Here is a 25,314-nt window from a genome sequence, read left to right on the forward strand (position 1 = left end):
AAGAGCACAGTGCTCAAGAATAGCTGTACTCTGTGTGTCCCTCAGCCCCGTGCAGATGACCCTGGAGACTCCACTGCCTGCAGTCCCAGACCAGGACCCACAAAGTCCATTCAGCTCCCCCACCCCCAGCACAGGGGCCCCATGAAGAAACTGGCTCAGGGGGCCTGAGCTTCCCCTGATACATTGATTTTACTGTCTGAAGGAAGTGAACATCAAATAGGTGCTGTGGATGCACCAACACCCAGTCTTTATGGTCAGGTAAACCAGTACCAAACTCTGGTGGACTAATTGTCTGCATTTCTTATTTGTATGATTGCAACATTGCTGTTCTCCACTAAAGAATCTCTTCTGAGAAAGGGCCTGCAGAGCCCTCTCTGCCCATAGCCATGGCAAGCAGACCTGCAGGCAGCTGCCCTCACCCACCTCACAAAGGTGTCTCTGACTTGTTGCTTATAAACCTGCCACCAACAAGTTTCCCTTTCTCTTCCTTCATCTGTCCTCCTCCCTCTGTCCTTATGAGGTACCAGCCACAGGGCTTCTCAGTCACCATTACTTTCCCTCCGCCTTCCTGGGCTGATGGTTTTCAGCCCTGCCTGCAGCAGTGGGGTATATTTCTTACTGTCCTGCTAAGAAAAATTACTTCCAGTACTTTGCTTGCAAACATTTGCCCTGCCAGCTCAGCTGAGTCCTAGGATGCTCATTGGTCCTATTGCTGAGTGATATGAAGGAGCAAGACCCCTGGGGAAAAAAACCAAGAGGATATTGAGTCTGTTTGCTCAGGGAACCCTTAAATCCATGCTGCAGAGACCTCACTTGCAGTCGTAACCTGGGGAGCACGCACTGATGGCTAGTGGTGGTCCATGGGGTTATATTTTTATGCTGATTTTTAATTCACACTAAGCTGTCATTGAGGGAGAGGCATGCTGAGACAGCTTGCTGCCACAAACACAAAATAATTTGGGTTCTCAGGTGTTCACTCTAGGTGTTAGTCCCAAAGCCAAACAAACCCCATGACAACAGGCTGGTAGGTGGCACAGACATGGCATATTTGCTGCAGGGCTGGCTTAGTTGGGGAATGAGGTAGAACAGCAGCCCAGCCACTGCCCTGCTGGGATGGTGTAGGTGCTGCCTTCCTTGACCCCTGACAAAAACCTTCCCAGTGGCAGTGTGACCCAGGTGCAAGTCTGGATAAGGTCACCTGCGCATTAGATGCATGCAGCAATCTCCAACCCATGAAAAGAGTCCTAATGGGGTCCCAAAAACGTTGGTGTCACCTTTGCTTGCTCAGCTGTGAGGATGGCCAGGGAAAGCAGAATCATCTCTTTCCATCAGCTGTTGTAGGACAATAAATAAACTAAGAAACAATATCAAGTCAGTAGAGTTATGGTGCTCTACCTTCCTATTAGTTCTCTATGGATATTTGATGATCCAATGGGATGAGATTTTGGGGGTTGTGTTGAGCGGTTTTTGTGCTGCCCCACTCTTACCCTGAAAGGGAGAGACTTGCTGCTTTAAGAAAGGTTGTGGCTCTCTGTACTTTATCAGCGGTGCTGTGCTCGGCACAAAGCTGCCTTTAAAAACACAGCTTTGATTAGCATTTATAAACCTTAGGGTAATAGCAGAAGAAGAGAACATTCTTCAAGCCTGCCTTGGTCACATACATGCTGGTCTACTGTGTGCATGTGCTCGTGGCTCTGCTTTCCAAAACTTGTTCTCCAATTTTGTTAAAAAATAGGAAACAAGTTCAAAAACTGGAGTCTAAAACACTGAGGGATAGAAACCTCTTTTCATTTGGAAAACTTGGGATACCTGATGTTTCTGGGTAAGCTGTTTTCCCACACTGGCAAGGCGGGGATAACTGTGTTTGTTTGCCATTGCGGAGCCTCCAGTGTCTCTACCAGAGGTAACAATCATGTGAAGTGATGAAAAAAGCTAGAAGCCACCACAGTTCCTGCACAAGAGCTGACCTCAGGCTCATCTTAGTTCAGACATCTCCCCTGGTGGTTGGCCCAGATCCCCTTGGCTCATCCTGGTTTACGTCAACACAGGTTTCAGATGGGAATGGCATTGTAACGCCACTGGTTTGACTCCAGCCCAGAGCTGCAAGAGGTCTTGACAATGCACAACATGGCACTTCTCTCCCGTACATTCCCACCTATGATGGTGTCCTACCCCTTCCCTTGGGGTGGTACAACTCTGCACCAATATGAAACATGGGGTTTTGACCTGTGCAAGAAGACTCCTTTCATACAGAAGAGACTGAAGCTCAGGTGAGAAACTTACATTTTTTTTTAATTTCTTGGTTAATCCTAGCCCCATTTCCCACTAATTTTGCATTTTGCATAAGAAATTTTGCAGGAGGCATGTTTTCCCTTCAGCCTTCTATCGATTGTGCCACCTGCAGTTGTAGAAGCACCAGGTGCTGCTGTTACAGAAGAGGGCACAAATGGAGAAGACCACATGTGGCTGAGCTCTCCTGCTGCTTGGTGATCCCCACTGCAACCCCCCAGGCCTGCCAGTTCCTGGTGTGCCCCGCCAAATCTCTGCCTGATTCATTTCATGTTGGGGTTTGACTGTAAGCACCACATAGTGAAAGCTCAATGTGGCCTGTCCAGATGTGGGTTATGCACTGCCTGGGCATGGTGGCGGTGAGGTCTGGCCAGTGCTACCTGTACCTTTTCCTCTGCTTTCCTGCTGTGTGCTGCGGTGGGTAAGTGATGTGGTAAATCAGCTGTCACTTAGCAACGCTGCCGGTTTGAGAGCCAGTCGTAGGTTTTGACACAGGAACGATGCCTGCAAGGCTGTGTGGTGGGTCAGCCAGCCCAAGGTACAGCACACAAGAGATTTACACCCAGAGCAAAGTGCCTGGTAGAGACTGGGCTGCAGAAGGAGCTGAGTGCAGGAGGAGAGGCTACTCACCTTCAACACACTTATGTGTGCCAGAGGAGGTTATTTCACCTTTTTTTCCTCCAGTGTTTTTCAAGGCAGCCTTTATTTTATGTTCCTTGCTGCTTTCCCTGAAAATGTGGGTGCAAATTTCCCACTGTTGAAAACAGGACCCATAGCCACAGGAGCCAGATGTTCCCTTTCAGCCCTTGCTGTGCATCGCCAGAGGGCCCTGAGTCCCCCAGCTGATTTGGGCTCCAACCCAGCCCGTGACAGCAGGCAGCCATCTGCCATCTGCGGAGCTGGTACAGCAGGATAGACGGACAGCAGAGGGTTGATTAGCTTGGTTTTATTCTCTGAGGAAGAAAATATCATGGAGAAATGCTTGACTACCTTGACACAGAGAGCTTGTAGCAGCACTGCCTGCAGGACTTGAGAAGCAGAGCCCGACCTGTTAAGCGCACCTGAAACATTGCCTGTGGTTCACACCAAGGGTATTTTCTGCACACGGATCTGTCCAGCTCTTCGCTTTCCAGATTGATGGGCCTCAGATGCAGTGGAGCAGCAGAAAGCAGGAAGATCATGCCTGTGTTCATTGGCATGAGGCATGGGGGGACCATGGTCCTTCCAGTACTGTCTTTCACCTTGTCTCTCCCCTTGGGCTCAGGAAGATGAAGGGAAATCTTACAGCTTAAAGCTTTTAAACTGGCAGTTTGTAAACTCTTTAAATCAACCTAAACCTACTGGAAAAAAGGGCAATTCCTGCTGGGGGGTGGAGGGGCAGCCAGAGAGGGCTGCTCTACAAGGGCAGGAGAGCAGGAACCTGAGCTTAAAAGCATCTCTCAAGCAGAGGATGGAATTCCTGAGAGTACTCCTCATGTCTCTCCTGAGTCCTTTCCCCATGGGCTGATCTCAGGTGGAATAAACCCCCTGGTTCCCACAAAAGCAGGTTTTTAGTTTACACCCATTTTTGAGATATAATCTGAATGTATCTAAACAAAGTCCATGCCTGCAAACACAGCCTCTGCGAGCTCAAGGATTTGCAAATGTAAGGAAGCCAAACTGGACTGTCAGATTGGGCCAGGCTGGACCAGCCAAGCTGAACCAGTTGATCATGGAGCAACCACACAGGACAGTAAATGGAAGCACACAGGCACGGCTCAGGGCTAGCTGCTGTAGCATGGGCCTGGTAGAGCTGGAGGGAGCTATTAAACCTGTAGCAACCAGGTCTGAGGCCACATAGGATGGGACAGCCTGGCCCAAAGGGAGAAACCTTTCATTTCTGATGAAAAGCAAACGTTCAAACAAGGCTGAAGAGCAGCCAGTGAAAGAGATAACTTATAACCAAGGTCTGAAAATTCATGAGTAGCCCAGGGAGCATAGCCAGGGGCCAACCAGTGACTGCTTCTTCCAGCTCAAGAGATTTTCTCAGGGCATGGTTCATCAGGTCCTGGAACAAGCTGCCAAAGTATGCTGTGGGATAAAGCTCCCATGAGCTCCTGAAGATGTTTCAAGGTTGTGTGGTGGCCTCTGCAAACTGATCCTAAAAGCTGTGAAGCATTTAAAGGACACTAGACTGACTTTTCAAGATATGTCCTCAGGAAGGTCAGCTTGGTAACAGATTTCTCACTTGCCCATATTCAGCAGCTGAGAATCAGCCACAGATACAATTAGCTCTGCAGGCATTTTAATGTCTCTAATTCTGTCTGAGGTTACAGCTCAGGTGTGCAGGATGGATCGATCTGTATGGTCACAATCTGAGCTGGGTTTACACAGGATGGAGGTGTGAGCCGCAGGCAGTAGGCATGGCTCCCCAAGAACATCTGCTTTCTTTTTCCCTTCCAAGGGGGACTTAGCTTTTATTTAATGTAAAAGGGTACTTCTTTTCAAAATGTGTGGCACTTACTCTCAAGGAATTAAAATTAAATGCATTAGATACTTTATGAATTTAAGGATTAAAATGATTTCTTTAAGAGATGTAGCCTATTTTACAATTTTTTCTTTGTTCTGAGTGATATTTGCAAGGGAATAATGAATACTTGACAAACTTACTTCTATAGAATAAAAATCCCTGGAGTTTTGCATGTAAGTTATATTTGGAGAAATGTGTTTATATTTGGGGTAAGATGAAGCTTTTGTCATTAACAATTAAAAATCTCAGAAGTATCATCTGAGATGAAAACAAGTATATTTTAATCACAGTAACATAATTACTAGAGGGATGAATACAGGGGGAAATTAAGATTGTTTAAGTAACTTCATTCTTTGTTTCTTCCTTGAAGTTCTTCAATTGCTTTTGAGTACTAATTTCCCGCATTCACAGCATTAAGAATGAAATAATCACTGAACCGGCTGAGAATCTGGCACTTCATCATTCAGTTGTTGAGCTGTATTCTCATCTTTCCTTGATCCAAGGTTTTGACTCTAAGCAGCAGGAAAACGTGATGTCTCAGAGACCTAAAAGCCGAGGTTTGGCACTGAGACAGAGGGCTGTCCAGCAGCCACAGCTTTATGTGAAAGCAGAGGAACAGTTTACACCACAAAAGGGAGACTGTGGACTTTGCAACACTCACAGGATATGTCTGGACAACTAAAGATGTTATTGTTAATGAAGAAGGATGGGAGCAGGCTCTGATTTTGCCCACCTTTCCATTCTTGTCTTAAACAGCTTTGAGGAAATCTCTTCTGCTCCTCTGACCATCTGTTCAGTGGGAATGGTCAGTCACTTTCTTCTTAGAGCAGGCTAGATTCGTGATTTGAGGATAAACATGCCCAAGGTCTGTTAAATGCTGAGCTTGTACAGTAGTAGAGGCTGTCAAAGGATGTAAAACAGGTTCACATTTGGGAATATGAGACTTGCCCTCTAGAGAGCCAAGCAGCTTCATCCCTGGGCATTTTGGCTGCATTGCTGGCCGAGGGTCAGGGTTATTCACTGTGTTCACAGTGTTTCTGGTGTACTGTCCTCATCTGGGGATCACATGCTTCCTGATGCTGTGTAATTAATAAAATGGTAGGCCACAGATATTGACCCATTAATGACAAAAATGATAATATACATTGACCTCTATGGGAAATATGCTTCTTTGAAGACAAGGATTTTATCACAAATCTCTTAGAACAAAACTAATGGCAGATAAATGGAAGGAAATTATCCCCCTTGTTGTGTACACCAAAAGGTTTGGAGAAGAATTTCCTAAGAAACAGAGCAGAGAAATCAGCAGCAACACCACATACTCAAAAATGTTGCATGGGAGAAACTGAGGCCAAATCCAAAGGCACAGGTATGTAGAAGATCTCTCTGAGAGGCAAGAAGAGAAGGCAGGAGAGAGAAACTCATGAACACACTGTCCTAATGGACAGATATGTTCTAACAATGCAGAAACTCAGAGGGAAGTAGAAGACCTCAGAATTCAGAGGAAAAGCCCTGAAAAAACAGAAAAACTTGCAAAGGCTCTGACATCCTTTGCTTCTGTGTCTGGAAGATATTCAAGAGGAGTGAGAAAGGACTAAGGGAGGCTTTGTGGCTGGGCAGGTTGCCGTAATGGACCATAGCTTCCCCAACATAGCTGCCCTGAGATATGGCTCCACTTGGCAATTTATATTGTCATCAAACAGGCTAAATAAGACCGGCAACAACATCTATCAGATTCTCTTGCAAATAGCTAGGACTGCCTGCTCCCCAGTGCCCAAGACTCTGAAGTCAGTTCTGCCCTACGTGAAATTTTCAAGTCTTTTGGGGTGGCTGTAGAAGTGGACTGGACTCAGACAAGACCAAACAAGACAGCTGTTGAGTCAATGCTGCCTGTTCGTGATGCGGTATGAGTTTGACGCCTCGAAGGAGCACTTTATGGCCTCCTGGGTAAAACCTACATTCATTGGCCAAAGAGATGCTGCAGAAAGCCAGAACATGCCACCCAATTCCTGGCAAAAATACCCCAAATCAAGTTTCTACCTTCAGATTTTCCCTCTCCTATCCACATGCAAATACACAGGTCAAGAAGAGGCAGCCCTAGAAACTCCTGTTTGCACTGATGCAACCTGTAGAGCTCAGAAGTGCACTTGCAGTTGCAGAGAACAACAGCCTGTGATCCAGTGACTTTGTCTAAGGCCCAGCACAGTGCTAAAGTGGACAGAAAAGTAAAGAATTTCTTATTCTTTATTTGAGCAATAGCAACACAGGTTAACAGTAATTTTATTTTAAGCATTTTATTTTAAGCAATAACGTTGCTGCCAAGGGGGCATGAAGCACAGTATGTGCCCGAGTGCTCTTTGCAGTTTGGTGGCTATCTAATAGTCAGGTTGTATGATACCATTCTGCCTGGGAGGAAGTCTCTGGCACATGATCTTTTCCAGCAAACAAATAAAATCATAAAAGGGTGTAAAATAAAGTTTGTTTGCCCAAGACTAAAGAGGGGTGGCAGAGTCCCTGGAACAGTCACTGGGAGAAGAGTGATGGAGAAAACTGAAAATCCCAAGTCAGCTGTGTGGGAGGTAGGGAGGCTCACAGGAAGCCTGAATTCCTGTAAGGTTTTGGCTTTTCCTGCTTCAGCTAATGTAAGCTGTTCTCACGGCACTGCTCCACTGCTGTGGATACTGTCAATGCAGGACTGGAGAACGACCTGGCTGCAAATAGCGGGTGGAAGTGAGGGGCTGGTGGAAAGGAAAGTAGCGGTGGCTTAAGGTCCTTCTGCTTTCAAAATCTGGGTTTTTCAGCTCCACTGTAAGGAGAAGGAATGGATGGAAAAGTATGGGAAGAGCAGAAATAGCTTGAGATATCTGCACAGTAGTGTAGCAGTAACAGTAGGAGCACCTCCTCAGAGATGCAGGGTCCCTGAAGCATGCCAGCTCAGGAACCAGAGGGGTGGCTCCAGATTGTGTAGATAACATGAAGGGTCTGGGAGAGACTTGGATAATGTGCCCCAAGAGATGCAGCTTCTAAGAGCTGCATTTGTGCATTGATACAGGAGATACAATCTCAGGGCACCTGTGGCAGCTGTGGAAACTCAGCCTCCACAGGTTCTGGTCAGGCAGAAGCAGTCGCAGTTTGCCCAGTGCTGAACCAGTTTGCATCTGCTTTGCAGTCGAGAGATTGCAGGGATGGAGGCTGAGCCCAGAGCCTCAAGGCTTGCTGCAATGCCTGCCACAAGGGCTGCACAGGATTCAGTGGAGGTTTGGCGGCATGGCTCACTGCCCAGCCCTGATTGCACTGAAACTAGGAAACCAATTCTGCAGCCTTGAGAAGCTTCTGTTTAGACATGTGCACTCTGAAAATAATTTCCCTAAACACATTCTCGTTTCAACCTGAAAAAAATGTGATGGATTTATTTTTGAAACACGATCTTTCATTTTGTCCTTGGGGTCACTTACCTGCTCAAATAACACAATAACATTAGCCAGCCTCCTTGGTGTGCATCTGATCCCAAACTGTCACCTGCCTCTTTCCCTCAGGCTGGCTCACTTGGTCAAATGGCTCAGGGGGAATTTTCCTGACGAAACAGACATGTTTGAGCATAAAATGAGTCACAAATTAGGCACAGGATGTGGCATTGCATGGTGTAAATAGTGTAAAAAGTGCAAATATTTAGATGCGATAAGACTGCTGTACCAAGGTGCAGGGTTACTGCCTAACACGCCCATGCAATTGCTCCACTATGCGAGCTGCCGCCTGCAGCGCTGACTCTGGGGCCATGTGCTGCAGGCTGCATCCCTGGTGAGCCCCCTCTGTGCCTGAGCTTGCTGCCTCCCAAGCAGTGGGTAATGGAAGGAACCTGAGGTGAGGACCATTTGGGACACTTTGGGGTGATCCTCGGGGCTGGACACCTGAGTGGCCAAACCCTGGGAATCCTTAGGTGTGGGCAAGCAAGCAGGCAGGGATCGGGCACTCTGATTCACGTGAGAAGTCCAGGCCTGCTAGCGTTGATCCCGCTAAAACCTCTCCCAGGAAAGCGTGGGGCTGCCACTGCCGCCCGTGTGCCGAGGGTCGGGGGCTCTCCCACCACCTCTCGGCAAGCTGACCCTCCCGCCTCCACGCGTTCCGTGAAGGGGAATCTGGTAAGACGGGCTACCGAGGAACGGCGCGGCGTGGGGCAGGACAGCCTGCTGAACGCCGAGACGGCAGGCCTCAGCCCCGGCGGGCGGGAAGGCGCCACAGTTGCCGTGACGACGCCCCGCAGCCCCCTCGGTTGCTATGGCAGCGGGCGAGCCAATCGGCGGGCGCCGCCGAGGGTCGGTGGGGGGAAGGGTTTGCTGGTGGCGCCGCCGGAAGTGCTGGCGGGGGCGGGGTCTGGCCCGGAAGCGTGGCCGGCGCGGCGGGAGGGTCCGGGCACCTCAGCGGGGCGGCGGGGGTGCGGGCAAGTGAGTGGCCGTGACTGTCAGAGCCTGCCGGGGCCCCTGGGGTTTCCGTGGTCGGCGCTGCTGGGGCCGACGGGGCGCAGACGGTCTTTGCCCGGCCGGAGCGCGGAGCGGGGACACCGTCGCCCCTTCCTTCCTGCCGCCCCTCCCCCGCGGCGGCAGGCCCTGCACGGGAAGATGGCGGCGGCGGCCGGAGGCGGCAGCGACCGCGGCGGCGGCGCGGGCGCGGCTGGCCGGCCCGGGCTGTGAGGGCCGCGGCGGGACGGAGTGGGGAGCAGCGGAGGATGAGCCTGCTGTGTGCGCAGTATCTCCGGTGAGAGCCGGCCGGGAAGCGGCGGCGGGGGGGAGGTTCGCCGCCTGCTCTGAGGCAAGGCTGTGGCCAGCGGCTCTGGAGGCAGCGAAGAGCTGGAGGACGTGGTTCCCTCAAGCGTGAGGAGGCCTCACAGCGGCAGCGAGAAGCTCTGGACTGGGGGGGATGTGACTGTAGGGAGGGCTGCCTCTACGTTCGTTACCGGGCCCTGCATGGCTGGTGGGGAGTGAGGCGGGACGGAGCCGCATACCCATAGGCGGGTAGTCTTGGCTGCCGCTTAGCTGAGAGCGGCCCGGCGCGCCGAGGGCTCCTCAGCAAGGTCATGCTGGTGCTTTAAAGCCGCGGGGAACGCAGGGAAGCCCATGCCGGCTTCTCTGCCGGAATTCTCAAGCGTCTTTCAAGTAGACGCTTTATAACCCGGAGCTGCGGAATGACTGTGAAGTTTGATCCCAGCAGTGAAGTGAAACTTGCACTCCCAGCCCTGTGAGGTGCTCTGGGAGAATGGAAGTAAAAAGAATTGTGTCTCAGCCTTCAGCAGGTCAGCCCGAGGCCTGCTGAATGGCCTGGCAGCTTATACAGTTGATCGGTTTCGGGGATTGTCAGCCGAGGGTTTGAGAGGAAAGGGAGTCGGCCATAGCTGTCCTTTGAAACGCTTCACTGAACGGAAATGTTCCCAAATCCCTGAAGTCAAGAGCGCTGGATGCTGATATGAGGAAAACTTTTATAGGCTTTTAGGTGAACTTGTCTTTTGGATATGAAATGCTCTTTCTCTAGTGATTTTGGAAAGGAGCATTGCGAGATACGAATGGCTTTTCCATAGCTGTAAAATACCAAATGCTGTGTTGTCTGTGATGTGTTGCCCCTGACCCATCCAGAGCTCCTTATGGAAAAGGAGTAGGTATGCCAAAAGGTCATGTGCTTTCTTTCTGAATAGTCCAGGGGCTGGGAAGGATTTCTAAGGAGTGAATTCAAGGAGGTTTTTACATTTCTGAAACACTTTCTATCCAGGGTTCTGAAACACATGAGCTGTCTCCCCATACTGATTCTCCAGATCCTCCGCTTCCTCATCTTGTCTTTTATCTTTGCTTCCTTCTGGTACAGGTAGTTCAGATCCTGTCTCAAGTTTATCTTTTCAAGAAATGAATATATGTATATATATGCTTCTTTTTTTTTTTTTTCCCCTATTAGCAGTAACTTGTTATTAGAGAAGAGAAAAATTACTCTTCTCTTCCAGGCTGCTTGCCTATGCTGCCTTAAAGACTTCTTCATTCTTTCCCATTACATTACAGTAAAATCTCTTAAATGCCTTATTACTAGCTCTTCTCTACTAGTAAAAGACTTGCTTTTGTATTGTAGTATGTGTCTTAATTTGTAACCTCTTGCTTACCCCTCTGTCCCCATGGCTACAAGTCTTTGGCTGCCTTATTTCATTATAAGGTGGTACTGTGGAAGTCATGCTTGTCCTGTCTCAGTCACATTGCTGCACTACCAGACTTAGCATTCTGTATTCTGCTGCACCAAGCTGGAGATCCTCCTTGCCTACAAGCATGTAGGCACTAATCACCTGTTTCTCCTAGCTTTGTTCTTCCAACACAGTAGCTTATCCTGGGCCTTTATTGCTTTTTCTTCACTGCTTTTTTGTATTCTGCGTAATGCAACGGGACTGAGGCATCTGAGCCCTAATGTAATACAAGTAGTGACTCCTGTGTTTGTCACCAAGAATCTGATCTTCTCCTAAAAAAAATCTAGGATACTCACCCTCCCAAACTTTTGAAGCACTTTGAAGTTGGTAATCTTCACCTTGTCTCTGTAGAGTATTTGGGTTTGTTCCTTTGTATAGAAGGTAAGCTTAGGGAAGGTTTCCTTGAAACCTGTGAACTGCTTTTTATATCCACAGAGTATATATTTATATTGTTTGATTTGCATAGAGCAGAAATTGATCTGTGTATTACTGCAGCCCAAGCTCATAAAGGAAACTGGGTATAGAGCCTCAAACTCTCAGAGCCAGTTCTGTTGGTCCTTTGCCTTAAGGAGGAGGGCATCCTTCTTCTTCCTCTAGTATTACAGGCTCAATCTGAGTGTAATGGTGAAGGAATAAATGGACAAAGGTATAACGATGTGCCAGGGCAGCTTAATAAAACATTGTGCCAAATGAAGATGTGGAACAGTTAGTCTCTGCTGGTCTCCATTGTCTTAAAACTAAGGTGGGACATAAGTTTTTGTGAGAAACCTTTATCTGTATTTGAAGTTTAGGCAGAAGAGAGCTGAATTTCTAAGGTGACCACATAATGGTTGAATAACTAGTGAAATAATGACTCTGCAAGAATTGAGATGCTGAAAAAATGAGTAGGAAAGAAAGCTGGACTGCCTTAACTCCTCCACTACCGGTCTCTTGCTTTCTATATATATGTATATGAATCAGCTGTTTTAAAATTCTGTCCTTAAAAGACTGTGCCACTTCAGTCAAAGTGTGAGAACTGACAAACACCTAAGACTCCTACAGAAGTCTTCCATAAAAAACAAAGAAGGTCGGACTTCATGTACTGAATCATTCAAAAGTTGCAGCAGTTTTTTTTTAAGTGACCTTCATATGTTGTAAGAAAGTGTTGGGATTTTTGCTTTCTTAGTCTTATTATCCTTTGCAAGGTCGCCTTTCAAGATTACTGAGTGTATTCTGTCCCATCAAGTTTGCTAGCTACTTCTCTCAGGTCATTGTTTGAGTCACTTCCCAAAGATTTGAATTGCATCTGGTCAGGTGAGTAGACCTTTCCAAATGCTCTTTAAAAGAGCTTGTAGGAAAAAGAGGCATGGTTTGTGTCTGTTCAGGTGAATGCATTTGTCTCATCTGGCTAAAAATTTGTATCCATATCACTTGTGCCCCTTTGGGAATCTACAAGTACTCCCCATAAATCAAAGTAATCTCCTGGGGCAGTTGCCTTACAGTAAATGTTTCGTTTATTCTGCTAGGTACAGAAGAAGTAATCTATAAGCAAAATATCGTTACAATTTCTAGCATAATACCACAGAAACTTCCAAACACGTCCTTTTTATAAGACAGTACCAAGCTTCAGTCCACGTTTGCTTACGTTAAGGAAATATGTTCATTGCCAATTTTATGTGTTCAGATTTATAATGTTCAAAACGTAGTTAATTTGGATTGAAAAGTTAAGCACTTTGACTGCTTCAATTGCATTTCATAAAGATGTGAACTCAGTAGTTAAATGTGGCATTATTCTGGTAAATTGTGGCTTTTAGCCCTCTGTAAACATAGAAGTGTTCGAATTACAGGGCTTAAACACTGCTTAGAAATTCTAGTGCTGACAAACCAGTATGTAGTTTCCTGTAGCCTTATGACGATGCTGTAACCAACTTCATTAAAGGCTTGACTGCTTTAATAATTTAAATTGTGGCTCTTTTCAAAGACTCATCAGTAGCTCCATTAACTTCTGCATCTGCCATGTCTCTCCATGGTTGCTCCTTTGTTGTCTGCCAGTCCACGATGTACTTCTTACAGTGTTTCTTCACTGTTAATGAAGGAGGGTAGAGCAGAGGTAATTTAGTGCTTCATTCTCTGTGTATGAGCATGTTCTGGTACTGATTCCTGATCAGGATGATGTAGAGTTGGTTTGTCAGTGCTGGAAAGACAAAAAACAGGATACCATTTGAAACTGAACCTCTCATGTTTTAAGTTATGCCAGTTGTCTGTCATCCTCCTACCATATGTCATGGTAGAGAGCCTGACTCTTCTCAATCCCCTTCCCGCATGTGTGCGGCTGCTGTGGGTGCCCCACAGCCTTCCCTGCCCCAGGCTGGCCAAGCCCCACTGCCGTAGCCTCTCTTCCAGCCCCATATGCAAGTGCTCCAGCCTGGGCTGCCCTGAGAGACCCTACTGACCTTGCTCCAGTTGTTGCACATCTTTCTTGATTTGTCTTGGTATCTGAACAAGACCAGGCAGTCTTGGAAAGTATTCCCTCCATCTTTTTTATATTCTGAAATTATTAATGCTCCTCTCATACATTGTTTACTCTTGAATTAATTTTAAACAGAGGAGTAGTTGAGAGATCAAATACTGCATTGGACTTTCAGAAGGTGTCTCTTAGCACAGTATTTTCCTTTGGGGGAACATAAAAGGAAAGTGTCTCTTCTTATTTTGTCCTCCTCCCTCTTCTCCATACAAGGTGTTTTTAGCATTTGATAACTGGAATTGCTGCTAATATTTAGAATGAGCAACACTTATTTAAGAGTGAAGGTAATGATTTTAAAAGTCAGATAAGATTGATGATTACTACTTAACTACTGGTCAGTAAGTTTTTTGTGGTGAGCTATGAAGTAAAAAATAAAAATAAAAATTACAATAAAGAAGTGTCAGGCAGTTTTCCTCTGAGCTTTCTGCTGAAGGAAATTAATCTTGCTGAGAGCCCCAGGACACGAGCCCTGGGGCTCTGGGTGTACAGTCATAGCTCTGATACTTTTTTCATGTCTAGATTCCTGAGGAAGCAAGGCTTGTGCAAATGTACTGCTTACCACTTTTTTTCTTCCCTTTCTCAAGTGACTTTTAACAAAATTTAGTGGTCTTCTGTAGAGGGATAGAAGTTTCAAAGTTTATTGTCACCATTAACTTTATGAAAGTTAGCTGGATAGTAGAGTGATCCAAATGAGCCTGTCTGTTGAAAGAGAAATAAGTAGAGCTCAGCCAATGTAAATCACCACATGCAGAGCTTCATGTCAGCCACGGCATGTGCTTCTCTGTGTGGAGTTTGAGTTTGTTCTTCTGTCTGGAGTAAATAGTGAGGATTTGAATGCATGTACAGTTTAGCATGTGGTGGGCACATTTTTCTGCTGGAGGGACTGGCAGGAAGGTGACTGTGTAAGAATGTGTGCCAGAGGGAAGTGGGCTACAGTAATCGGAGAACTTGACCCTACCTGTTTAGTACTTGGCAAAAGCTTGGCCATATAGGCAAAGGGTGTGTTTTAAACTTGAACAGTTCCTGACAGAGAGTTGCTGTTTCTCTCACCCTCAGCCCTGAATTGACGGTGAAAGTTTATGGCCAGGTCTTCAGTGAACTGGACTAGGGAACTATGCTAGGTTAAAACTGCTTTTGTTTTGGTTTTGACCCACAAAGTTTTCCCTGAGTTGGTTTCCTGGTCCCATTCATCATGTTATCAGACATGTGCAGAGAAAAGGGGTGAGGTTGTGTGCCACAGGAGTAAGGCCCTAATAATAAAGTCAGGGTGGGACTGCTTCTTCTAGTGATAGTGCTCATTATCATTAATGTGCTCATTAACCCATAACGCTAGTAAATAATGCCTCATTTCCTATAGTGGTAGCTATATATGGAATATAAAAATATACTATTATATATATGTAGATCGTAACCGGTATCACTGTCACTAATAGTACCCCTGTTTTCAGTCTGGGCTGAGTGTCTTCCCCTTTTCCTTCTTGCTGCAGAATACAGCTTACTGTTTCTTTGTGCTGTGCTTGAGCTTACTTACAAAACAGTGTTCCAGTGACCTAGAAGTGCAGGTTAGTGTAAGTAAAGTTACAGCTGTATTTATTTTTTTTTTTTTGATGGAAGGGATTATTCTTGTAGCAATTAGTTTTTGTTCTAACTTGCATATTCCTATGTTGTTTGATCTTTATTGAAGAGAAGAAGGTTCTGTTGTGGCACTGAAACCAGGTGGTGCTTATCTGAAATTTTGATGGGGCACTTAAGCTGCACCAAAGCATTTTGCAAAGCTGCCCCCCTTCCTTGGATATGGAGGTGTTTTTTTTTTTTACTTTGCTATGTTTCTTGGTTTCACTGCATGGTAAGAAGATACGTTTGCTTAGTGAATGCTTACCTGTTTTATTGAAGTACTCAGTATAAAGTATACCATGATATTCAAGCTACTTGTAAAATTATCTGTTCTAAGAGTGCATCTTCCACATAGCAATTTCATAACAAGTAACCCTAACCTGCTGAGATGTTTTGCCTCCAAATAAACTGGACACTGAATTGCAGAACTAACTTTTACATTAAGCAACTTAAAGCTTTTTTTAAATCAATCTATATGGAACATGAAGCTGCCCTGCTTTTCAATTTACCACATTGGCTATTGCATGCATTTTTCAGATATCTTGGTGCTTCCCACTTGAGAAGAAAAGGCTGGCTGAAGTCATTGCTCAGGGCTGCTTGAGTTGATGGTAAAAGACAGTGACTTGATGGATAGATGCCTTGGCATCTTTACTGCTCTGCTGAGCCAGCAAAAATCAGAGGAGTAAGAGCAGTTCAAGTGCATGGTGACTGGGTGCCTGATTTTGCTGGGTGAGGAATTGCTGGGGGCTTTAGAGTTTTAAGGGTCTTTCATTACTGCCATTGAATCTTCGTAACAGCAATTAGAGATTCACTAGTAGAAGCACACTCTTAGTGTAAGCAATCGTGGAAAAGCAGTTAAGGAATGCAGCTTTAATGTATAAGGAGTATAAGTGGGCAGGCATTAGTTACTGCTTTTGTTACTTTAAACTTGAGGCTTGTCCTCATCTCACTTGAAAACCGCACAGCTGCTGTCAAGGAGGAGGGGAGTAAAACTACAGATTTGTTTCCTTAAAATCATTAGCAGAATTGCATACTTTGGTCCTGTACTGCTTAATATATTACTAGGGAGGTCATAGATCTCAGTGGTGATTTGTAAAACGTAAGATTTCGTATGCTTAGGGAGGGCTCTGGCATCTTAACTCTATTTCTCCATCTTAACTGTAGTGAAAAGAATAGAGGACTAACAATGTTTGTTGTGAAGTGACATGAGGAAATGTGGAGCTGACTCATGGGCCATAATTTCTCACTGTTCACACAGGAGGGGGAGGGCTGGTGGCATTTTTTTGTATTTGCCCCTTCAGAACTCATGTTGTTGCATGCAGTATCTCATTGAACGTAGCTTTACAGTTGTACTGGCTTTATCACCACCTTCCGCTTGTGCAGCCATGCTTAGAATCTTGCCTTTAGGCCACATTTCAAGACTTGTCTGGCCACTGCTTTTTTTTCTGCATTTGAATTTAAGAACTTCTGATCATAAGCTTGGGGACTTCATAGGCAACCAAATGTGGGGGAAATGGATTAAGCAGTGTTCTGATAAGTGTGTAATCCTCCAAGTTACATCAGCAGCTACCTGTTCCCATCAATGTAATGCTGTGAGTTGGGGTAGAGTAAGAGCCTTTTGAGTAACATTAGGTATGCTTTCTCTTCTTTCTCTATTTCAGTAGGACTTTTCTCTGATTATTCACACTGGCTTCTGCACTCAAGGATTATCATAAGGAACCAGAAGGCTGAGGAGTCTCTTGGGATTGTTACACAGCTGTGGGCAACAGACTGAATTTCACTGATGGGACTCAAATCAGAGATACCCTTGAGGTACTTCAGAGTCCTGCTTCAGTTAATTTTCTCTTCCACTTTTAGGGAAAAGAAGTGTATTTTTTCTGAAAGTGCTTAATGATGTTTTGAATACATTGGGAGTCTATTTCTCTTACTTCATTGTCTGTGGTGTTGAAAGTATCCTCTAGTGCTCAGCCCTATTGAACAGTTTTCTGCTTCATCTAATATTGATATATGTGAGCTAATTTTTATTTTCTTTCCTCCCACCCTCTGAAGTATTGTCTGTTTTGAGTCTGGGCCCCACTTGTCATATGACTAAATTATCTCAGAGAGCTGCTCTCTGGCTGTTAGGAAATCAGAAATTAATATTGAATGTATTTCCAGTGAAACCTTTAAGATTGATTCTGCCAAATGAATGCAGGGAAAATTTCTTGAATTATTCTAAAGAAACTTGGGCAGAAATTAGGCTTATTGTATGGATGCAGTAAAACAGACCTTTTGAGCATCAAGAGTCTTTATTCAAGACTTGGTGTTTCTTGGTGCCTTGATTTAATGAGGCTTTGATAGTTCCCATTTCATCAGTCTACAGCAAAGGGAAGTTTGTTTGGGGCCAGCCTGTTCCAGGCCTCCTGGACTCTCCAGTGGTCTATGCTGTGTTATTTGTCACAGTTTAACTTCCCTGTAGGTGGTGTCAGGAATAGAAGGAAATACGTTTTTGATGAATTCATTGATGAGGCCATTTCCCCCCCTTTTGTTTTATGATATTCCTATAAATTCTGCTGCTGTATTTTCTGCTGCAGTTAAAGTCTCCTGGTATTTGCTTTGCTATGTCCAGTCTTGGTCTCACCATGATTTGAAGAAAGCACGTGGATATTGCTATGTGTCAAACAGCTGCAACTGTGTGATAATCTATTTTTTAAACCAGGGTTTCGTACAGCCAACAAAGAACTCTGACAGACTTCACTTCCTTCTGCAGTCAGTATTGGTTTTGACAGTGCCTTTGAGCATGTGTGCTCTTAATTTAAGATACATTAAGAGGGGTCTTTTAGGATAGTTCTTCAAGATTAGCCTAATAATAACCAAAAATAGAAATGCTAACTGTCTGTACCTACGAAGAGGGGGAAAAAGAAGAATGGGACAAAACTTTTGTCTTTTGTATAGATGCTAGTTTTCTGTCTTGAAGTAGTGTAAATCCTTGTCGAGGACAGTGCTGTGACAAAACTTCTGAGCCTAGAGGCTTGATCTAGCCAGCTGCTGCCTGGAAAAAGCTGATCTACTTGTGGGTCTGGTTTTTTGTGAGTAGCAGTAAAAATAGTGTCCAAAGGATTTAAGCCACACATTAAATAAAACCCCCAAACTGCCAAGAGTGTATAAAGCATGAAAACTGGGCACCTCTGAAAACACCAACATTCAGCTGCTGTTACTAGTAAAATAAAGGAAATGTTATTTTGATATGAAGAAAAAGGTGAGATTTTTATCTGGGTTAATGGTTGTAAATTAAATTACTGAAAGATGCAGAGTAAACTTGCAATAAAATCTAGAAAGCATTTCAGTTTGTCTTAATACCATCAACATGCATAAAGTTGAACATACATGAAGCCTTTAACTAGAAAAGAAGTAATAAATTCAACATTCATTTGAATTAATAGGCCTTAATTTAGGAATATGTTGCATAGATTATGCTAGGGCATAAACGTCTGGCAATTTTCCACCCTGAATATTTAATTTTAGAGTTTTATTTTGTTTGGAGGTGAACTCTGGGAATTATGGGCTTGGGGCAGAGACAGTTGTAGAGGATTATGGCTTAGTGGGTGCACAGTCCAGCTTTAGCTGCAGTACTCCTGGTTTTGATATCAAAGACTAAAACAACCTCTAAAGCTTTAAACTATCTGGAAAGATATATCCAGTATGCTTCTAATGAAGACGTCAAATGCTTGCTGATGCTGCTTGTTCTACTGCAGACTATTTTGGTAGATTTCATCATAGATCGCTAGGCAGAAGTGAACACTAAAAAAGATGATGTGACTACATACTCTCAAAATCGGGTGAAATTCTGTGGACTTTGCATTAAAGATGGTTGTAAAAAGATACGTTTTCTGTCATGTATAACTGATTCTTTTAATTCTTGAAATAATTCTGAGGATTACAAAGCTAGAAACTGCTATGTTGGTGTGTTAAGTGATGTGGCCGAAGAGTGTCCTAAAGACCCAGGAGCCTTTAGGACTGAGTGATCAGAAAGACATGAAGGTCTTTGGGATCTTCATTAGAGTCTTAAGGACTCTGCTGCAGGAGATTTTGTTTGTGTGATTGACTGCTGTTAAATAAACATATTTCAGATTTTGAGGGTAGAGCAGTGTGATTCACTTAGTTTCCCTGCTTTATTGTCAAATGCTGAAAAATAGTGCCAGAATTATTCTAAAATTTGCTTTGGATGTGCTGGTATACTATACAAAACAATTGATCATGAGATCCAGGCTGTTGTAGTTGCTAAGCGAAATGCCAGGGCTGAGTTGGTTTGTGCAACCTGAGTAACACGCAAGTGTTGAGTTAGTAACTGGTAGTTGTATAGTCACATGCTGAATCTTTTTTCACCATCATCCCTTCTTGCTTAATATGCAGCAAAGGTTCAGAAACTGTCTTCTCGGTCTAACTGAGGACTGTCCCTGCTGTAACCTTTTGAGGTCCTTTCAAGCCTCAAGATTTGATCTTCAGGCTGGATGTGTTAGTCCATTGCTATGGAGCCTTTTCCTCAGCCATTGCAGAAGGCAAAATGAGTGTAACAAAGAAGTCTGATTGAAAGGAAGACTGCAGCATGGAAAATGGCGTGCAGATTTTTGTTTCCTACAGAGTTTAGTAAAGATTTTCTAAACCCCAGAATTTTTCTATACATGATTTATAAAGCAGATAGTGATTTGTAGTTGGCTGAACATCATGTAAACTTTTCTAGACAGAACTAGAAAGGACTCTGTCTTAAAGTATTGAAATTTAAATTTGAAATAAAATTATTTTTATAAAAACATTTAATTACCCAAAGCAGGATTAACCTTGGAGGTTATAAATTTGCTCAGCTGTTTGCTCCTAACAAAGTCATTAGCTTGTAAAATGGAAAGGTAGGTTACTGGTTAACTGGCAGTACCTGGGAGTGTTTCGCAGGGCAATGGCAGTGGTGGCTCCTTTTTGAGGCAGTTTGGACCTGCTGTAGGCATTGCTGCAAAGGTCAGCTGGACTTGACCAAGTGGTCTGTACTACTTCAGCCAGGTTGATTTTCCTCCAGACCCATTTGTGTTCAACAGGGCTCAGAAGTTTCAAGTTGCATGCTTCCTAGAGAGGGGCAGGTCTTGTAGTAGCGTATCCATGCTGCTTTACTTCTTCTGAGCTAATAAAATTTGCTGGATCTGAGCTGTCTAGATTGCTCATAGGTTTCTCCTTCAGCTGAACAGACAAGAGAGTAACTTTACATATTCCAGGAGTACATGTGTTTCGGTGGTGGACACTTGGGTATTGTAACTGACTGCCCATCTTGACGAGCCACTCCTGAACTGAGGAGAAACACAGCAGGGGACTGAGTCAAGTGTTGCAGCACTCCTCCTCTGTAGTAAATATTGTTGGTTGTGTGTTTGAGGTCAGAATTTAGCGATCATACTATTTTAAATTTTATTTCTCCATTAGAAGTGACTGAATTTGATAGAGCTGCATTAAACTTGTTGTTTCCACCTCTTTCTTACGTCTGTATTTTTGTGGAAAATAATTACTCAAATATTCTCTAGTTGAAAAGTAAGTATGTTTCAGAACAGTGTTGCCTGTGTATTTCTGATAGAGAATGGGGAGCAGCTAATGAAACTCCTGTAAACTATTGGCAATGATGCATTGAGTACCCATTTAATTATCGTAAATGGACTGTATAATTCTCCCTGACTGGTGTTCAGCCTTCATACCATTGCTCTGCTTTCAGTGTGGCTTGCATTTAGTTTCATGGTGGAGAATTGAAAGTAATTTCTAAATTGCAGTTTGCCATTAGGATCATACTCAGATTTAATCTGAGTGTTACCTCTATTTTTGCCACCTCTTGGTCTTGTTCCATCTGCTCCTTAGCAGGGAAGACAATAACTGACTCCTTTTTAATGGTCATTACCTCCTGTGTCAATATGAGTCATTCTCGGCCTTACTGAGCATAAGGATCAGCGATTGCCACTCAGCAAGGAGTAATGTCAGAGGCTGGGATTGAGAGGATGGGAGTCCACAGAAAACACTGAAAATCATCAAGGTATATTGGTTTTAAATCCCAGTTTATTAGTGAAGGCTAGAGGTAACAGGAAACAGCTACAGCTGAAAGTCAGGGTTTAGAGGTCTGCAGGTATTACCCTCTTCATGCGAAGTGAGGTGGACTTTCCAGGGGGAAATGTATGTCACCTTTGTAAGTACCTTACTGCGAGCGCTCAGCTCTCCAGCTCCACAGGTGGGTGGGAGGGAATATTTTATCCATGTTGCAAAAGTGTGTCACTAAATTGACTGTGTAATTACCAGCCGTTGAATTGAATACTGCCCCTGGGAGATCTCACACAATGTCCAGGAAGGGTTAGCATCTGCTACCTGACCTTAGCTGATCTGCCTTCTGCAAGGCTGACTTAAACAGCATAACTTTCTGAAACTGATTTCATGATGTCCATTTGAAGCTGATCTTCATGCTCAGATTTCTGCATTTTCCATAATTCTGGACATGGTTTTCATAATGCAGAAGCTGTTAAAAAAATTAAATAATGATTACTTATTTTAACATCTATTGTCTGCAGTTTCCAGTCCTTGACACAGGTGAAATTTTTACCAAGTCAGGAACTCTAAGGTAACAAATGAGTACTGGTGTTACTATGTATTTATCACAACTGAAACCTGATACTGTGTGCGCTCAAATCAGGGTGGATTTGAAAGAGCAAAAGATAGTGGTACTACAAGGACATAATTTGTTGTTTGTAGGTTTTCTGTTTTTTTTTTTTCCTTTTTTTTTTGTTTGGTTTTGTTCAGAAAGTAATTCTGTTGCTTTTCCTTGCTCAATCTCAAAACCTGGTGGGAATTGCCATGGGAAGTAAGGTAGTTCAGCTACAGAGCTCTCACATTCTGCCTGGCACTGTAGTCGTAAGACCTAATACCCCTTCTGTGTGCTTACCAGAAGTTACTTGTGGGTAGTGAGTGAGCAGAGGTGTCTGATTTTTCTCTGAGATCTTTTTAAAGGAGTGGATTGCTAATCTTCTGAGTAGATTGGAAGGCGATTCTGAAGAAGTTTTGTGTCCTCACACCTTTACGATTGCTTTAGTTTAAAAAAAAATAGCTTGTCCGACAGATGGTACAAAGATTAAGGAAATAGATAATGTATTCTATCTTGAACCTTTTGCCTTTGACTTGTTCTCAGGTCAGCTGCAAAGCTGATGCACTGTTGGTCACTGCAGTACACGTATTACTCGATGGATGCTGATAAACAGACTGAGTATTCTGTAAGAGCATTTGTTTGTCGACTGTTATTAGAGACTTTCTTTTAAAGGTATTCTTCAACATAGATAGCCATGTTGTGATGTACTATGCATTATTAATTATCAATTCATTATTTGCTGAGCATGCTTTATTTTTTAATAGTTATTAATACTTTATATATATTTCTTTGTTTTGTTTTTGTTTAGTTCTTTGGTAATTAACTCTTAATTTTTCTATACTGAAAACACTGTCAGGGTTACCTGTGGAGCTACACGGTCAGCTTCTGGAAGGTAAAGGAGGTAAAGGTGACTGGAGATTTTGTGCTTTTCTTTCATGGGCAGCATCCTTTTAGAAGTTAGTTTTCTTCCTTACAGCTCCAGTAAAATTCCAAGTAACTAGTATGTCAAGATGGAAAGTTAAAGAACACTGTAGTCAATATTTTTAAAATACAAACCAGTGACTATGAAAAATGCAGCTGAGCTTTCCTGAGCTAGTCTTAACGCTGTACATTTATTCCAGTCTAATTTTGTTTGAATTTAAATGTATTAGGTATTTAAAGGCTACTCTCCTGACTTAAATTTTATAACTCTGTGGAATAGACAGAGGCATATTGTTGATTCTGAATGACTGCCTGTGGGGCATTTAACTCAGGTTTGCAACACTGCTCTTCTAACAAAGCTCAGACTTGATCCTGTGCTTGACATGAGTTCTAGGCTACACCAAGAGGGAGAGCAGGGACTTGGGTGGAGACAGTTGAATGCTGAGCAGGGTAGGAGCCTTGTTTTTCCCTTCATGTAGATTAAACCTGGAGCGTAAGCACATCTGAAATTCCCTAGGGATAACTTTTTTCTGTTGGACACATTGTTTTCTAAAAATATGAAGACAAAGGAACTGACTTCTGTGAAACTGAAGGAAAAAAGAAAAGTTTGAATGCAGCTGACTGCAAGCATACTTTTACTCCTCTCCAGGGAGGAAGATTGTCAGTTCTGATCAAACTTGGGAAGAGTTGGTTTTGGTGGTTGTTTTTTGATAAAGATGATTATTATGACTTGCTTCTGATAGAGCCGGGACTAGGAGAAAGAGGTAAGATGGGGTTAAAAAGAAAAAAAAAAATCCTATTCTGTGTCCCCACTTCTCACCATCACGCCATTCCTTGCGGAGGGAGTTTGTATTCAGGTGGTGATTGCTTTGCTTTAGCATCTTGCAGAGCAGTATTTTTTTTTATTTGCAGTTTTACACTGATGCTGAATTAATTGTTTGTGTGGCTTTGATCTATGGCTGCAAGATATCTGATAAAGTCACTGGTCAAAGAAATCAGCTCTACCCTGTTTTCAGCTGCGTGTTACAGGAATAGTAAGCTTTAAACTAGTTAGCACTTAAAATTGACAATAAGGTTGTACTGTTGGAGGTATCTTTTGTTGCCGTATCTGTGAAGAATGTCCTTTCAGTGTAAAAAGCACATGAAGCATTTAACTCTGACTTATGGCCTGAAAATCCCTTGCTAGGTCATTGAGAGCTGACATCACCAAAACCTGCCTGCTCCCAAAGCAAGTGATTTCAGTACTTTATAAAAACTATAGTCATTTAAATTAGGTAGCAACACTTGCAAATTCGGAACATTAGAAACTTCCTCCATAAAGATAAAGATGTGTAAAAAATCCTTGTTATACAGTATATATCTGATGCACAAGTAGGTAGTGTCTGTATACAAATAAGTAAAATATATATTGGACTCCCTATACTACTGCAAAATCTTGACTGCATCCAGTTACCCTTTCAGGAAAAGATACATGAGGCTGTAACTGGAGCTGCTGTCTGAAGCCTGATATATTTAGGTGATGTTGTATTAATAGGTAAAGGAATATCAAAGATGAAGTTTATCCACAAATTCCCTGCTACTGTTATTCAGGTACAAAAATCTGAGTTTGTACATAATCCTGAGGTTGCTGTGACAGTATTTCCCTTTGACAGGTCATAGTTAGAGATACAGTTGCTGTCTACAGAATAGTTCTGGGAAGTCAGTTATTTCTGTATCTTTCAAAATCCTTTAGCAAAGTGTAACAGCTGTAAAGGATTAGTGCCCAGTGAGTCTCTAAAAACTGCTAATAAAGCTTTATATTTTAGCAAGCGTTAGTGGTTACTCTTAGGAATGGAAGGAAGAATGCTTATTTCCCACAAAACTGTCAATCACTAAATAATTTTGCTCAGCACTGAATTTGAGATGTGAATGCTGGAGTCTTGGGTACAGTGTTTAGGGGCTTCTGAGCAACCCAACTCTCCTGTAAATCTGCTGTAAAACATTAAGTGCCCATGCTGATAGTGTTTTCTACAGCTTTCCCCTGCCTTGAATTGACATGGGCATGCTTTAAGACAAACAAAATAACACCCAGACCACTTGAAAACACTGAGGTATTAAGCCATTAGAAATTTTTGGTGAAGTTAACTATTATTTTGAGCAAAATCTAAAATAGTAGTTGCTGGGTATTGCTTTGGAGTTCCTTCTAGGTATGAGCCTTGCCTTGTATTGGAATGATTAAAATAGAATAATAATTTAAGTATAGGCAGTGTTGATTTTCCTTTTAGTAGGCTAGCATAGAAAATTTACCTTCCCAACCCAAAAAGAAAGATTTCCTACATTTATTTTATACACATTCTGCATCTTATTCTCTTTCAGAAAAAGAAAAATTTTCCAGTAGTGCTCTTGGTGAGCTTTTGGATCAGTCACCACCTGCTAAGACTTGATAGGCTGTGGGCACTTTTTGTTGTGGTACAGTTTCTGCATGTACCTCCAGGAAAGAGAAGTGCAGGAATACATATTCCTGCCTGGAGTGAAACTACCCTGACCTGACCATTTAATATGTTTTTTAGTTTGTAGAGTATTCACAGAACAAGTGATTGCATTCTGATTGCTTTTATAAGCCCAGTTGCCTGGACTCATTACCCATTTTAGTG

At 43.5% G+C, this 25,314-nt stretch overlaps 1 protein-coding gene across 4 annotated transcripts in view; it reads left to right on the top strand.

Annotated features, from left to right (window-relative positions):
* Nucleotides 1-9,228: 9,228 nt before the first annotated feature.
* The window catches only part of SMG7 (SMG7 nonsense mediated mRNA decay factor), a 66,943-nt gene continuing 50,857 nt past the window's right edge, over nucleotides 9,229-25,314 (top strand). For 3 of the 4 annotated variants that reach the window (XM_061452083.1, XM_061452085.1, XM_061452084.1), the window contains exon 1: nucleotides 9,229-9,550. In XM_061452083.1, coding sequence (XP_061308067.1) covers nucleotides 9,522-9,550 — 29 coding nt within the window. In that variant the 5' untranslated portion in view covers nucleotides 9,229-9,521. The remainder of the gene's footprint in view (nucleotides 9,551-25,314) is intronic. The other variant, XM_061452086.1, reaches the window with a different exon arrangement.

The sequence above is a fragment of the Pezoporus flaviventris genome, unplaced genomic scaffold, assembly GCF_033815535.1.
Source record: "Pezoporus flaviventris isolate CSIRO_AGI_PZ_B2104156 unplaced genomic scaffold, CSIRO_AGI_Pfla_v1 ptg000013l, whole genome shotgun sequence".
Lineage (NCBI taxonomy): Eukaryota > Metazoa > Chordata > Aves > Psittaciformes > Psittacidae > Pezoporus > Pezoporus flaviventris.